The sequence below is a fragment of the Rissa tridactyla genome, chromosome 15 (assembly GCF_028500815.1).
Source record: "Rissa tridactyla isolate bRisTri1 chromosome 15, bRisTri1.patW.cur.20221130, whole genome shotgun sequence".
Classification (NCBI taxonomy): Eukaryota; Metazoa; Chordata; class Aves; order Charadriiformes; family Laridae; genus Rissa; species Rissa tridactyla.
In genome coordinates, this window is record NC_071480.1 from 14,951,471 (window position 1) to 14,968,889 (window position 17,419).

General features: G+C 38.5%; 1 protein-coding gene across 5 annotated transcripts in view; it reads right to left on the bottom strand.

Moving 5' to 3' along the window:
• Nucleotides 1-17,419, bottom strand: part of HELZ (helicase with zinc finger) — a 90,161-nt gene that overhangs the window by 14,307 nt on the left and 58,435 nt on the right. For all 5 annotated transcript variants that reach the window (XM_054221187.1, XM_054221185.1, XM_054221186.1 and 2 more), the window contains 6 exons: nt 15,531-15,676; nt 12,910-13,057; nt 10,225-10,408; nt 9,059-9,287; nt 4,811-5,015; nt 690-741 (listed from right to left, as the gene is read on the bottom strand). In XM_054221187.1, coding sequence (XP_054077162.1) covers nt 690-741; nt 4,811-5,015; nt 9,059-9,287; nt 10,225-10,408; nt 12,910-13,057; nt 15,531-15,676 — 964 coding nt within the window. The remainder of the gene's footprint in view (nt 1-689; nt 742-4,810; nt 5,016-9,058; nt 9,288-10,224; nt 10,409-12,909; nt 13,058-15,530; nt 15,677-17,419) is intronic.

The window sequence follows — 17,419 nt, forward strand, 5'->3', positions numbered from 1 at the left end:
GCATAGGTCTGCCACACCGAGAGAAAGCATTAATCAAATCCCATATCCTATTTCAAAAATCTGAAGAGGCAGAAAATACGAGTTGAGATATAGAGAAACAGATAGCTGGTAACTGCATTAATGAAAGAATGTCCCAAACCAATTAAATATGCTGACAGTCAGAGCAGCTGTTAAACACTGCATCAAAAACTAGAATCATGCTTCTTTCTCTAGCAGGGAAGACAGGCTTTAAATTAGTGATTTTTCAAATTAATAACAAAATTATTACGCTGTTGCATGCTACCTTGCAAAAGTAGGATCAGTAGTATCTGGATATATGACAGCACAACATAAGTTCAAAGTACATCATAAAACAGTGCCCATGCAATATATGTCCTAACTCATAGTGCAAATACACTGGTAGAGTATTTTACATCATGAATTTCAAACACTGCCATTTTTATAAGGCCAACAACAATGTTATGTTAAGGCTCTAACATCAATGTGCGCAACACCTATAAAGGGACAGCCTTGGAAAAACCTCATCTCCTCAGTCTATAACCTGTTTCCCAAACGCACACGAGAAGTAAATGGCTTTCAAACGGAGAACAGACCAGACAGTAACTTCACGTAAATTGAGTATCAACTTCGCTGAAGCCAAATCGGCGCGAGCTCAGAGGAATTCCTTCATTAACAGCAGAGATACTTACCAATTCCATCAGGTGGGAAATGGTCGTTCTGGTTATGATGATGGACCTTGCCCTTTAAAAGGAAAAACAATCACAATAATGCTTTGTATTCTTATGTAAGCGAGAGTTTTTTATTTCAAGGAACATTATAATTAAATATAAAATAGACTTTGAAAGAAGTTAGTCCAACATTTCATTCTTACACATTCAACCATCCAGTTCTATCACCTGACTATGAATTAATGAAGTTGGACATTAAATACCACTAATTCAATTAATCCCTAGGTCGTTACCAGTCCCTCTGGGGATACTCCCTCCCAAGGCCTGTGTTAGATGCAAGGAGAGTTACAGCCAGCTAACTTTCAGTTTCTTTTCTCACTATTTTGTAATTTACCACTGTCTCACTTCTTTTAGGAGCAGCACCTGGTACTAACGTAACTCTCCATATTCCTCTTCCATGGCAGCTCTTAGTGGCAGAATGATCCATTTTCTTTTCCAGGTTTCAATTCAAGAACCTTGGAGACAAGTAGCTGCCACCAGTTTTACTCCATTGCTCACCCAGCCTCATTAGATTTTGTCTCCCCACCCCATCCCATGTATCTGCTTCTGGACTTTGGCCCCTTAGTGACTGCTCCTCCAAAAGTCCAATAGAGTAGAGCCAAGAACAAGAGTACGCTGGAGAAACTGTTTTTCCTTCGTGAATTGTACATTAGAAAAGGATGTTAACAGAACTGAGTTATCCCTCCTACATGCTCATGAGTTTACAGCATCAACTAATTAGTTAATATTCACAAACTGTGAGCACACATTCAAATGCCAGTATGCTCTTAAGTCTTTTGCAGGATAGGAATACCTTACTTAATCTGGACCTAAGTACATTCACAAGTTTAAAATAAATCTTAAAAGTCTTTCATGCTGCAAAACTTTTCTTGCCCAGGAGATAAGTCTGGGCATTTTTCCAGCGGTCTGAGTAAATTAGTCAGGGTACAAAGACAGGTTGTTTGACAATGTTGACTCATGCATAAACCAGATGAAAGAACCAGTCTCTGAATTTTCTTCTCGTTTTCAAAATGAATTATTGAAAAATAAAACAATAATTGCTTTTCATTGTAGTACTTAAACAAAAGAAACCTGTTTATTCACTAAACAGAGCAAGATTCAGTCTAAAAATGTAGAGGAGCTACATGCCTTAATCACTCGTGGTTAGTACAAGGCATTTCTGTATCTGTTATGCTGTCAGTTAACATCAAGCTGTATGTGCAGACGTCTAACGAATCTCTGTTCTACCTACCATACTTGTATGTCATAGGGGCCACATTTTTAAAACCGAAATAGCAAATAATTACATAAATTCATAAGAACAGCTGTCCTGTTGAACCAGAGCTTCAGCACGTAACGATATCGCATTGGTAACTGTAAGTCAACTGGGGCCATTTGTAAGTTGGGGAAGGGAGGTGTTGGCTTTCTTTTGTCTTTTTCTTTCAATAGCTTTGGTGGCTTAATGACTTCATTATAGTCTATTAATGACTAAACCATTATCGTTTCTCAAAGACTTCCAGACCAAGGTTCACTTCCCTACCCATCTACAGAACACCTAAACCTACTCTTTAACTGATGGTGACTGAGAGCACTGGAGCACAGATACATTCAGTTTCCTCTAAAAACCTGCTCCGACTTCAGAGTACAAAAATCCTCGTTACATAAAGGCACTTAGAGGAAACTCAGACCAAGATTTAGGTGACTTCAGGCAGTTAACAGCCGCATCGCTCCTAGGATCCCCCTTTAGAGAACAGACAGGAGAAGAGAGTGTTCTTCAGAGAATTAATCAGGCCTGCGGTCCTCACTGACTGTATAAAGTATCTGGGATGACAATGGATCCCGACAAAGTGCCTGAACCCCGGCCGCAAAGCTGGAGCAGAGGCAGTGAGCGGGAGATGGGCAGAGTTGTAAGATTCAGAGCCTAATTTACTATACGCTATCGACCCTGCAGGAAGCTCCGAGTTCTGAAAAACTTTCATCACCGTTAATTGAGGCTGTGCCTCTCCATCTCTGCTGTCCCTCCCGCAGTTCCACCGTCCCCGGCCAGGCCACACCAGGCAGGCGCAGGCAGGTGCCCCCCCAGACATGGCTGCCATGAGGCACAGCAGGCCACAGCCAGCCAGCTCCATGTTAGCTGTTCGCTTCTCAGAGACAGGACTGACTTCTTTAAAAAATAAACAGCAAAGAGGTTTTTTGTGTCCCTGCATAAATCCAAGAGCAATGTGGCTGAATAAGAAGATGCCGTTTTTACAAAATCACTTTTCACCACATGTGAAAAACAAGGCCTGAACTGCACGGCTGTCCACAAACTCACCACAAAACACTGCGTCAGAGGCTGTTCTCATTTTTTCACTACACAATACACCAGTGCTAGGTTCTTAATCGTTCATCTTTTAATGTTAACTATTGTAGTTAAGAGGTCTAACATAGGCAAAGCTAACCATCTGCTTTTAACACTTGAGCAAAGGGACGTGTATCGCTTATCCCAGACGTTTTCTGAGTGTGTTTGTGTATTACCTGCTCGCTTCACTGCTGCTACTGCACATGCTAGCTGTCAATTGCATTCAGAGGGAAGAGGTTTCATTTTAATTATGATATAGGTGGTTAAAACACTTCAGATCTTAAACTGCAAACACAGTGCTGGCAGTTTGAAAGTGTCTCTCTTGATTTCTCCAGCACAAGTGCCTAGTTTACTAACAAACTGGAAGAAAAATAAACACAACAGTCTTTTCACAAGGCTCTCACTTCCCCCACCCACTCCCTTTTTAGTTTGTTTTTGATTTTTTTTTTTTAAATGTACTATATCTGCATTTTCAAATACTTTTCTTTCATTTTAGGAAACAAAAAATATTAATAGTGATGTTCTATTATTAAAGAAAATGCATCCAAGGCTGAAGCCCTCATGAAAAATGAGAGCGCAGCAATGACTTTTTAAAGCCAATAATTTTTTAATTCAGGGTTTTCTGTAAGCCTAGTGTTTTGACACATGACTAGATGCTTTAGAAATCTGGTGTTTGTTTCAGAGAGTAATGCATCTTGATGAAGAAACCAAATGTTCTCACTTACAAACACTCTTTTGGGAAGGACTGCCAAAGGCAAGGCTTTCCTTTTTGTACTGTTAAAGTTAAAAAGCCTGTCGTAAAAATTTCATTTAAATGATGCAGCCTGCAACAAAAATCCAAAGCTATGGAAAATATGTACATTTCTTCCTTCTCGTACAACAGAATTCATCACAAAGCTGACAACCTGCATTTTAGTTGCATCTCTAAACACAATTTAATTAAATTATAACTCAAATGATTTTGAAATAAACTACAAAGAACTATTAAAATGGAATTGATTACAAATATCTCACCCCCCAAAAAAGCTCCAAAATTTAGTTTTATTCTTTATCATCCTAAAGAACATATGTATTTTCATCACTTTTTTATCTGCTTTTATAAAAACCGATGATAAAATTACCACTGAGTGGTAATTTCATCTCTCTGCCCTCTTGATGCTAATGAAATTTGGCCTTCTGAAGGACATTATCAGTGAGCTAATCTATGCAATATACTGTTTTACAACATATTTTTAATTAAATCAAACAATTATCTTGCATAAGTCCTTGAATTTCAAATGTGATTTTTAGATCAAACCAAATCACATTTGGCTATCATTTTGTGGTTTCCTTACGCTCCCTGCCACTGTCTACATCAACCCGCTGTTTCTCAGGGTACAGTCCGAGCACAAGCTGCTCGGCACAGGGATCGCCTCTGTTCGCCTTATCTGAATGCTGAGGCCACAATCCACGGCTGAAGTTCGTCAAGGTTATTGCAACACAGGCAACAAACATACCACAGTGACCCAAGATATACATTTTAGTGTGGACACAAGGCCTGGACAACCCCAAGCTATATTGCCAAATCCCGTATTACCATACAAGCCTACAGCTTTCACTTGAAAATGCCGAGGATCCCTCTGGAATTTGCTTTCATATCTGATCACATTGATGCCATTTTAAAATAACAGCTCGTTCCATAAACCTTTTATATCATTTCTCAACAGGCATTTCTACATTCACTTTCACTTTCTGACAAAATTCACAATTGGTAAAACTTTACCTTTGGTGGTGACTGCTGTTGTTTGGTGGTATTTGCTGAATGTTGATGCCGAAGAGCTCGGGGGATAAACTCAGGGGCCAGTGGGTTCAACACATAAGTTTTCTTTAACTCCAAAGCTTCCAACTGAGCTTTGATCTGTTCAAATGTGATACCGTGGAGACTTTCATTCTCATGACATAGGGCAATAAACCTTTCCCAAAATTTCCTATGGAAATAATTTTTAGAAACGATAAAAAGGAGTAAGACTCGATAGCTGTTGTTAAAATTAAAACAGATTTAACACAACTGTGTGGCGTGTTTATTTTTCCTGTATGCTCATTTTACACACCAAGCCATCCATCCTGCAACCTGATCCACACATCTGAACCCCACAGCATAATGCAAAGCACCTCTGTCACTTAAAATGGACGTACTGGTCTGTCCGTGTGTATCAGATCACAGCACTGGGTGTATGTCACATTTAACAGTAATGTCATGGACAGGTCTAACTTGGATTTTTTTCCTAGAAGACCAAACACAATGCTTAAAATTATGGAAAGCATGTGATTTATGGAATTTATTAAAGCTCAAAGAGTCACAGGGATTATCCCAGAAGATGCCAAAAAGATTCTATGAATTTAGACAGATCATTCAATTCCAGTGTCACAAATATCAAAGTTGAGATATACCCTCAAAACTACTCTTGTGAAACACCCAAGAGTCACGTGAAGACTAACACGTCAGGAGTAGCTGGAGATCTTTGAGATCCTCCGGTGGAAAACAAATACAACCATAGATTTTATTGCATGTCAGATATGTCAGATAAAGCATAAAAGAAATTTCAAGCCAGAAAGACAACCATCAGACGACACGTGACCTTCTCTCTGAAAATTCCGTATCCAACTTTTTGGAGGGTGGAGGGGTTATTTAAACCATGTCAGAAAAGAATACTCCCACCTGTCTTCTGCTTTGTCATGACATGTCTTTCTGTTGCTTATAAAAAATGTCTTTACGTTTTTAATATCCACAGCAGGATCTATACAAAAGTTTTTACACTTATGATGATTTTATTTACGTTTTTACCCTCAAAGGAACTTTTGGTGGTGAAGTTACTTGAGCTTAAGAGATATTTAAATAAGATCTGAAGGTGTCACTTTAAAAAAAACTGATTGAGCTGTTCTCTTTCAAAAAAACCAAGAGTAATGAAAGTTACTGTAAAGGTGTTCTTGACTACGGCTCATTCTAGTTCACCCTTCATTAATAAGGGCTGGCCGATAAGCAAGTTATTTCAGTGTTGTCTCCCCAAAACCTGTAAAATGAGAGATCGCTGCATGCTAATTTTAAGAGCAGCATCACATTTTGCTGAGTAGCTGACCTTTGTGGAAAAGCATACATGTCTTTCTTGCAAGAATACTGTAATGTTACTGATGTATTTAAGAATTCAAAATAGTTTTCTCTAAACCCCCGTCTTCTGTTGTGCTTTTGTAGAGGCAAGACATGCTCTTTTAAAATTCAGGATGCAAGATGGCCCTTTTTCTGCATTTCGCTGTAAGGCAAATATGTCTTGCAAGGTTTTAAGTGAGGATTAAAAACCAAAATGAAATACTTCACTGGGGTGCTTTAATGATGGAACTCCCTCTGATTAATCAATTCAGTCACCAAACCTACTGCCAAGTACCACAAATCCACTGAGACCCATCCACTTTTGCTTAAAATGCCCCAAGCAGTCTCTCTACACATGGAACACTTGTACTGGGGTGTAAGAACAGAGAATAAAATACTGCTGTCTCTGTCTTACAGTGTGCTCTGCAGTTTAAAGGGAGTGTCTGCCAAAACAGCCCTGTCTAGTCCGATTGTAACACACAGAAATGTAATGATTACCCTGGGCATACTTCACAAAGCTCTCTACAACTATCATTACAGAGTCTTGACTCATTTTGACAGGTATTAGAATATTTATAAAATTCAAGTACTCTCTAAACTTTTTTGAGGTCTGTTTTTCCTAACGAAATGTCACTTCTTTCAGACTTCTATGCTCCTGTTGTACTAAAAAAGAACCATCTTTCCAGCAGCATGCCTGAGCCCCTCCAGCACTATTTTCAAAGAGTGAATGCTCAATTATTCAGTGAAACAAGACAATGGTGTATTAAAGAGAAAGCTTGAGATACATCTTAATAAAGCTCCAGTGCTCCTTGTTTCTTAATTATCTTTTTGTTTTATAATTTTGAACAGCTATACATTATATAAACAGCTGCTGGTCTTTGAAAGGCAAATTCAATCCCTTACTGCCAAGACTGTAACTTACGTACCATACTGATAGCCTATGCTTGTATTTTAGTAAGTTTTTGCATGCCCTATTTCAGATATCTTGAAGGAGTCATACTTGGAGAAACTGCTGAGCCCCCACATTTGACAATTAGGTCCCCTTTCGGTATCTACTTTAAAACCTCAACACTCAGGCTTACGTGAAAATTCAAGAGATTATCTTCCCCACTAGGATGTAGAGAGAATAAGAGATACGGTCATTCTCCAACAAAACCTGTATTTAGACAGGTGGTGAGAGGACCAGTAACAGTCTAGGTGCTGGCTGGGCTAACTAGGGACTAACTAACTCTCTGACTTAGTTAATGTTCACTGCACATCCTGAAACCCAATAGTAGGGAAGAGAGGCAAAATTTATCAACTAAGAGTAATTTCTGAACAAGCGGTAAGAGAAATCTCTGTCAGCACAGCACGGCAGCCTCTACAGCTAAAAGTCATGTGTCTCTGCAGCGTAAGTGGAGAACCAGAGACTGCCCCAGACGACAGGAACAGACACCCATCAGCTGTGGATCGAGGGCTCGGGAGGCACAGAGCTCCTGCTCACCAGGCAGCTACGTAAACCAGACCACGTCTAAAAAAACCAAGCAGTTAATGGGGAAAGTGAAATAAACCCACAAGCATTATTTCTCTTTTAGTAAGATGTTATGAGCAGTTCAGAGCAGATCACTGTATTAATGTATGGATACTCCAGACGTGTCCCCAGCAGGTAAGTGGTTAAATTCAGGTTACGTTTCGTAAATGCAGTAAACAAAGGTTGGGTTTCCATTTGGGTTTTTCAATTCTTATCTTTGAAAAGCACATCCATTTTCAATGCAGTAGAAGAATACTGCTCAGGAAAGTAGAATACGACGTAGATGTAACAACTGACTAATACGTATTTTTAGCTGTATTATAATAATGTAGTCAGTGCAATGTTTCCTCTCTTCGAGAAATAAGCCTCAGGGTTTATCTCTGATCACCTCAACATTTCAGCTCCTCCATCAAAAAAAGAAACCTTTGAAGAACAAGAACTTGGTATCCTTAACAACAGTGTTCACATCTCTCAGCATTTTCCACATTTCTTCATTTAAGTCTATAAAAAGTAAATTCACTCAAATCTTAATGAGTTTTTTCCTAGTGTCGTGAAGAGATACAAAAACATAAATAATGGTTTTCAAGTCTTCTGCCTTCTGCCTTTATATGCCATAATATTCAACTTTAAAATACATTATATCACAATCTTTAACTCCAAATTATGTATTACTTTTATTTATATATAAAATTGTAATAGGTATACAAAAAAAACCCCACCACTAGAAAATAAAATGAAGCATCTTCAATTGTTACTGTCAAGTAAAAATTAGAGCAACTATAAATATATCAAACAACAGTTTATCAATGACCAGTTGGCAGGTATCTCACACTTTTTCTCTAGAGGTTGATATAGATGGTGACACTGTGACCCCTTGATAAAAGGTAAAACCAGAATGAAACAAAAGAAAAAAAAAAAACCACACCAAAAAACCCAAAAACCTCCAGAAAAAAAAAGCAAGACTGATGAGGGGACAGAGCGGCCCTTGCACAACTGGACACTTCCAGCTCCAGAGAGCCTCGGGAGATGGCAGGGCAGGCATTCCCGACACTGCCCGGGCTGCGCAGGGCTGCAGCTGCCCGCTCTGCCCGAGGCTCAGCTTCGGCAGCGCGCTGTGCCCCAGCTGAAATCCCGCCTGCGCTCGAGCCTCTGCCAGAGTTGGGAACCAACTAATGCTTTACCGTCTTCATGGTTTCTATGGATATAAGCGTGAAGAATTTCAATTTCATTACACAGTTATTTTAAGGGTTTAAATATATTGTGTCTCATTTGGCACCTAAAAGAACATCCATCATTTTACTGACTCCATCAGTCATAGATAAACACATTTCCTACTAACCTCAGCTCCGATTAACTAAGGAACATATATAAAGTACCTGCATCTTCCAATGGAACATAAAGCAATAGGATCTCCCACCACAGCTACCAAGGACTGTGCTCTTGTAATGGCAGTGTTGAGAAGTTTGTAATTAGACAGAAAACCATAATCCAAGTCTTCTGTTGAATCCTCCAGTAACTGCTCTTTCCGTTTAATTGGCGTTTGCTTATGTTTGCATGTATGCCGTGTTCGTACTGTGCTGAGAAACAAAACTCTAAACTGTTTTCCTAAAATGAAACAAAAAACAAACATCTGAGATAACAGTAGCTATTTCTGAGAGCAACACAATCAGACCGTTGCACACGTCAGCCAGATTTCACACCTAGATACTCCGAAGAACTGAGAGCTACCCTTCACATGAAGAGCTTTATGCAAGAATAATAAGATTTAAAAATTTCAAGAGATGCACTATAAATAGCACATGCTATTACAGGAATATTTCCTCTTTAAAAACCTTATTTTTCATCTTGATATTAATCACTCCAGAACTTTCTGAAATGCTAATTATCTTTACAATGTTGCCAATCAGCCAATAACAAATCTCAAATTTATTTATTCTGCCTTTAAAAAGTTCTGGACGTTCTTGTTTCATATTGAAAAATTTCTCACACATACAAATATCTACCCTGAAAAAACAGAACACACCACTCACTGTCACTCAGTTACTCTATCATCTTCCTTTGTTTAGTACTGACTAAAAGTGCAACCTAGCAACAGGCTATGCCTACACCAAATTCCTGTTATCAATGTGATCCCAAGAACAAGTACCTAAATTAGTGGACCCCTTTGTACAGTCTATTCCACAAACACAAAAAAATCAGTAAAACACTTTGAGGCTAAAGCCTTGTTACCTTTTCATTTGGAACTCTGGTTTTCCCCTTACAATAAAAATCCATCCGTTTGCACGTTTTTCACTCAATCAATTTATTTTTTAAGTAAGCTTGAACTTAATTTTGATTTTATGGCTTTGGTATTTAATGTTGGAATAACATCCAATCAGCGTACTTGCCAGTTTCGTTTTGATATATTAGTTTTTATGGGCTATATCACAGCTCTCCTTTTGTTCTGATCGTTTCAAGATTATTTTAGTAAGTCTTACTTAACTTCACCAGTCACATTTTTTACTTCCTTAGCATATCTTTGAGACACATAACTATTACTTACCCTGAACATTTAGCACTCTCTCTACACTGACATCAGACAGTCTTTTTTTCCGAAGTTCAGCCCGAATTCTGAACACTTGATCAGCGTAAGGCGTTACGACACCTATACTGCCGTCATCCAACTTGCCCCAGGCAACAGGCCATTTTCTTCTTAATTCTTCAACACGCTCTACTACTTCAAACACCTTAAAAGAAAGTCAGAATTCTTAAAAGTATACGCCACTGAAGATCATTCTTTGATATGGAGAGAGAATTTGAATGTTAAAGCCCTAAAACATTTACATGTGACAGCACTACAGAGCCTTACTGAACAAGCAATAATACTGTTGTATTCTATAGTGATACTCTAAAATATCATGTATTAAACCAATGCCATTACTATACGCCACCTTTTCATAATCTTGAAAAAAACGTTTGCCCGCAAAAATGTCACCTTTAAAGTATAAGATGGGAAATTATATAATAATCTTAATTTTCATGCTTATGTTCTTACAAAAACGTCAAGTGGAGTAGGACCTTTCTTATCATACTTTAACTAGTTTCCATAAGTAAATATACCGCCTAAATAGGGATTATTTTATTTTTATTCTAGATTTTATACATGTCATAGTAGAGTTTGAGAACTCTAGAAAAAGAATATGCATACCAGAGTACAATCACTTCCCATTCCAAAGGATACCATCAGGACTTTCGGATTATTCATCAACTGCTAGTTCATCTCTGTGAAATATGATTAAGTGTGCTACCTGAAAAGACTAATGAGTAATAAAAACTGGAAATCTCCTCCTGGGAGGAGACAGGCTCAAAAATGTTAAGTGGGACTTCTAGGGACTTTTATGGACATTTCAAGAACATGAAAAGTGATATAAATCACAACGGGTATGTACAATAGTATAAAGCACAGCAGTTCCTAACTGTTGAAAATCTGTTGTTTCACACTGACTTCTTACCATCTGAGATCTGATTATATGACACACAGACTCATTTAAGTAGATTTTTTTTTTTAAGAATTAATCTAAACTGGAACAGTTTATGGAAAAACTCGGGAATTTTTAAAAAAATCAGGCAGAAACTAGTACGGCAAAAAAATCTCTTAATCCTTAAAAAGTCACAAACAGTTTATTTTTTAAAATTTCAGATTTTCAGAGGGCAGTGAAAATATGTGGCTGGTTTTGAGCAAGTCCTGAATATAACTTTTTGCAACAAAAATTCTTGTATTTAAAAGCTAGTTCTACTGACAAAGGCTATTAGAATAAACTTTGATATCTATTAGAACTGTAGCACAGATATGATGATCTTTTGCAGGTATTTTGGTACGCTTTTGTGAAAGCATATAGCTTCTGGATATGTAGTTAGAATTAACACCATATAGGGAGATTTTAGAATTAAGACCAAAAAGGAAAAGCGCATTTTCCCCAATGAATATTTAATATAGGTACCAATGAACCATAACATGCCCCAGTGCAAACGTCCACTAAGGGTCAAACAGAAAAAAATCTCCCTCATCATCTGAATTTCAGTTTTTCATGTTGGTGTTTGAGCAGCTGTTGTCCTTCATTTCTGCCTGTAGCTATGAATGACTCACAATTTTCAGACAGTTATTTGGCCACTGAAGATATTTTTAGGTTTTTTACAACTTTTTTTAAATGGCAAAGCAATCCAAGTAGATTAATCAAAGCAGTCAGGTGCCTTCGGTTTTCTTTGGCAGTAATGTGTCCAGAAGTCATTGGAGCTTCTTATTTAAGTAGATATTTTAATACCTCAAAGAATGCATAACAAGTGCAGCATAGCAACAACAAAAAGGTTGAAAACTGGGCATCAGACGAACTGCACCACTATCAACAAGGGGAAACACAGACAGCTCTCCAGTGCTTCACTGCTGTAGAACGGCAACCTAACGTCAGTTAAAATTCCTCATAAGTTTAAGAAAATTAGGGATATTTCTTTGGTTTTCTTTAAACATCAAGGGCATTTCTTAAGACATATTTTTGGTGGGGAAAAAAAAAAAAAGGAATTGGGTCAACCCCTCCCTAACTTGAGGTGACTGGAAAAAGGCATCTTCCACCATGGAAAGCATTACCAAGTTGGGGGGAAGAGGGGAGCGTGCGTGGGATTTGTTTGGTTTTCTGTTTTGTTTTGTTTTTTTTTTTTTAACTCAAAGGAATGAGAATGAAAGTAACCTTTGAAGAATGCAAATAAATCTATGTGAAACAAACATATTAAGTTCTCACTGAAAAAAATCTCATCTGCACATGACTAGTTAGAGACTGATCCTAAACATATTAAAGGAAATATGAAATGTTACTCCAGAGGACTCTTATCTGAGTGGGAACATTTCTACAACAGTCAAAGAAATCTAAGTTTTACTTCAAATTGCAGTTACTCTCAGTTGCTAAGATACATCCATCAGAATGTCACAAAAACTATCAGGAAAGACATCCTGAAGAATGAGCCTGAGAGAACCATATGCAGCTCGCAATTGCAAAGAAAAAAAGAGAAGATAAATTACCGGAAATGTTTGCTACAATTGCAATGTTCACTACTTCATGTTCAGCAAACTCCACGTTCCCTTCTCTTAGTAGAGGACAATTTATGTCTTCTACCTACACTGAGCATAAACCAATAAATTTGGGGGGAGCTTTAAGAAAAAAAAAATAAATCAAGAATAAGGCCAAAGAAGAGTTACCTCTGCATTATTGTAAAAAGCTGTACTATTTTTTTCTTGCACATCTTCTCCCCGTGCTGTGAAGAAAGTCAAAGGGTAGAAATCTTTGTGTGCTGGCTGCTTTCCACTTGCCATCAATTTGCCTTCATAGAAAAGTTCGGATGTATAACTGTAACGAGGCAAAACAATAGAATGTGGAGTCTACATATGAGCTCACTGATAAAATATGCAAATCTCACTGATAAAATATGCAATCACAAAATACTTCACAAGAAAAACAGAACCACTGATTACTACGCAGCATCTTCAAGTGATTTCTCTGAACTGATATTTCCATACTACAAATGGAGCAGAAGGCACTAAAAATATGCTTTTCCAACACTTTCTCTACAAAGGCAGTATTTTCTTCTAATCTAAAGCACGACAAAGTTACTAACGTTGTCACTAATGTTTCACTCAGAAGTTCTAGTGGCTTGAAACTGGGCCAAAGGAACGCTGGCTGTCTGGGACTGGTTGTACCCCAGGCCGGCTGGACAACGAGCCTGCTTACACCGGTTAGGAGTCGTTGAACTTGGAAGATAAATTTACTAAAGATTTCACGTGCACTAAGCACAATTCAGGCCAAGTGTTTGGCTTTCAAGGAAGCTCTTCCTCTGCGACCTCTACTCCAGACCAATCTGTGTTGCTAGTCATCAGAAACACAACCAGAACTTAGTTCCTCTGCTGGCAGCAGGCATTACTGAAAAAGAAATGAGGCCAGCACTACCTTCATGGTGAAAAGCAGGAGGCAAGAAGCCAAACTGAACGGAACCAGACAAAAAGCCAGCAAGAGACTGCAGAGCACTACTGCATGCACAACAGAGCTAAACTGATGTACTGACTGTCATCAATTAGTGAATTCTGGTATACTCTAACTTCTGAATGCTCAGCCTCCAACCTTAATGCTCTTCAGATACAGCTCTGTGGACGCAGTAACACGAAAACAGCCTGACATGAAGACAACAGAAGCAGGGGACGGTGCAGTCAGTGGGCCCATCGAGTTCTTCCAGCCTTCCCATTATTGTAGCGTAAGATGTAAATAACTGGCCGTGGAAAAGCTGAAGAAACGATCCTGCTGCCAAACAACATCAGACAGCTGCAGCCCACTGCTGCCCAGAACGGGTTTACATGGGACAATCCTGAAGAATATGCAACTCTTCTGTGGATCGAGCTGCAGCAGTCCACTGCTGCCAACAAGCAAAACTAACAATTTCTTCTGCAAATTATTTCTTAGTAATGAGTTCTTATTAAACAATAAAACACCCTTTCCACAAGGACTGTTTTTTCCAATTACAGCTCCAAAGTCAGGCTGAACTAATGGCTGCTTCTTTCCGTAGTTTCTTTTGGTTTCCTTACTTCAGTTAGGTCGGTATGATTAATGAGCCCACTCTGAGCCATCCTTCTACACTTACTTCTGTCTTAAATGCCACGGTGCCATTCGTCAGGGGAAATTCCACATTATAACAAAAGTAGACTTGAGACAATCTCCAAATGGGCCACCGTCAGAGCACTTAGCAGGTTTCAGTTCACACGGCAATACTTTCTAGTGGAAACAGGCAGACTGGACTTCCACTAGACAGCCGAGCAGCCCCAGCGGTATTTCTGCAACCCTCACCTCGGTGGCCAACACAGTGGACCCTTCTAGGAGCTCACTGTCTGAACTCCAACTGCTGAAGTGAATTTTCACGATCTGAGGCACAGTTCATGGAAGTGATCTCTAACCAAAAGCTGAACTGATCCCTTCCTTTTCAGATTCTCTCTTATTTTGAACTTCCAACTCCAAGAAATGTATAAGAAACTTAGCATCACTCAGTCTATAATTGCAAAGTCCACAAAATCAAGACAGATCAAGCAGTGTAACAAAATCTGTTACATTCTCACTTTTGATTCCCCAGAGCACTTAAATATTTCTGCTTCTGCTTTGAACACAGTGATAACCTAATTAGCGTGACTGGATACCAACATAATATTCCTCAGTACATATTTGAGCCAGGATTTAAACTTTAGCATTTTTCCCCATGATTGCACTTATTCTTTCTAGGACAGCTCATGGATGAGCTCATTACACTGGCAGCCATTAGTTTACCATAGCATAAAAATGCAAACCCACTGATTAATGTCTCTTGAAAGAAGTGATAAAAAAAGACAACAGGAAAGAAACATGCCCAGAAAAAAATAGGTCAAGTTTTGTTCATGGTTGAATACCCATACGTTCCTTACGTTGCAGACAGCTTACCATTCCAAGATAATCCACCCCAGTAATTCTAAAATTCTGAAACAGTCCAAAGAAACGCAGACTCTATGTAATATACTGCACAAAAGTTAAAAAGGGAAAGTTAGCTCTTCTTGGCTTAGGTGCAAAGCCAAAAGCATCCCCACCTGAATGACGGGTCTGTAACGCAGCTGCCTAACTGAACCGCTGGCACCTGTGCTAGGAGACCGAATTTCAACCCAGTAACAAAGAATTACTCTACTAATTAACTTTGAAAACTATGATTTTGTTACAGAAAGACATAATGCTTCTCTCTTCGTTCAGTTGTGCTAGGCTCTTTGCTCCCTCACACCAAAGAAAAGCATGATACAGTGAAAAAGTTCACACCTACTTGATGATAGCTTCATGGGAGCGATAGTTCTCACACAGCAAGATCCTGCATGGAAATTCTGCAGGGTAGTGCTCATAGAGCCGATCAAGCAATGAAACATGAAGGTTTCTTTCCCTGGCAAATTCACTGTAGACAAAAGGACTGAGCTGTAATAGACACACACACACAAAGAAAATGTAACTAAATAGGTGGACTTGGAATTTCATGCTCCCAACATATGTATTTTGCATCAAAACAAAAAGAAAACCTTACTCTTACTGTACATTCATAGTTGGAAGACATATACCATGGCAGTTCCATAGAAGTGCCCATTCCTACTGTAACAGGGACAAAAGACCAGCATGCTCTTAAAAGGAACAATAAAACATTCAGTTACTATGTAAAGAGGACAGAAGAATCCTTGTATCTACGGGTTTCCTTTGGCAGTTTGCAGAGATGAATAACTCAAAGCAGAGAGCTGTTTGACCAAAAAAACCCTCCAAAAGCATGTTTTGAATGACATGACACAATTACTCTGACAAGCACTTTACTGTTAAGTTACTACCACAAATAGTACAGATCAGAAAACATAGAAATTTGTAACACAATTTTAAAAAGTTAAGTGGGAAGTCATGGGAAAAACTAAAACCCAAGTAGCCTAGTTACTATTCCACTAAATTACTACTGGGCTTGTTTAAGAATAAAAACATCCGCTACTACAGCAGGAAAAATAGAAACAAAGTTGATGAAAAAAGATTTTTAAAATAAAATTTTAAAACGCAGAAATTAAGCCAATCTATTTTGACTGAATGCATATGACTCAGATTCTGAGTTTGAGTTTCACTTCAGATAATCCTGGATACCTCATAGAGCAGCTTCTGTAAGAACCTGAGCTATACATCAGCTCTTGACGTACGTAGCCTGAGCCACACAGGCCACATCCAGACTCTGACCATCCGGCTGGGCCGATGCAATCCAGCCTTAAGTGGGAGGAATTCTAATCTCTTAAAGAGGACTTTAGAGATCTGTATTTAAAAAGCACTTCCGAGCCCTTGGCATTACTATGATCGTGACTTGAAATGATCCACTAGTATTAAATCACAGGTGGCAACACTACTTTATTACTATAGCAAAGCAAACATCCACTCTAATCCTATTGTGAAGTGTCAGGAGAATTAAAGGCAAATCTATAAAAACAAATAAATCTGGCCTAAATCAACAAAGCAAGTAAGGTTGACTTTTCCAAGCATACTTTCTCATGCCTTCGGGCTACAAAGTGACATGCATAATCAGTGTTTTAAACTCTTCTAAACTCTGAATGAAGCAATTCCTAGGCACATTGCATAAAGGCAGTGGTTAGTTTCAGCTTCCTATTTCTTACTTGTTCAAATCCTTACCAGATTATGGTAAAACAAATCTTATAAAATAAAATAATAAAAAAAAAAGTTGTCTAAATCATAATACTCATTCTTCATATTCTTCAATTCTTTCAGAAATCACCAGAGAATACGAGTCATAAAAAGTAGGAGAAACTCCTACCCTGACTGTAACAATAACTATCCCTGACCTCACGCAGATAAAATCCCTTGAATTTTCCTTGGCTTCCCCATCTATTATATGACCAGTAAAATTTATGCATCGCCCTCTTTAAAACGAAATTTTACTTGCATATAGTTCAGTGGTTGACGAGCCCAAGTCTGTTCTACAACAGATTTCCTACGTAACTCACACGCTTTGTGCCTCAATTCCCTCGCTGTAAAACGGAGACAGCAGCGTAGTCTCGCTCAGCAGAAATACTGGGAGTCTACCTGAGACATTACGAAGTATCCACATACCACAGAAATTTGGAGCAGATAAATACCTTAATTGTATAAATACAAATATTATATATACGCACTTTACATTCAAAA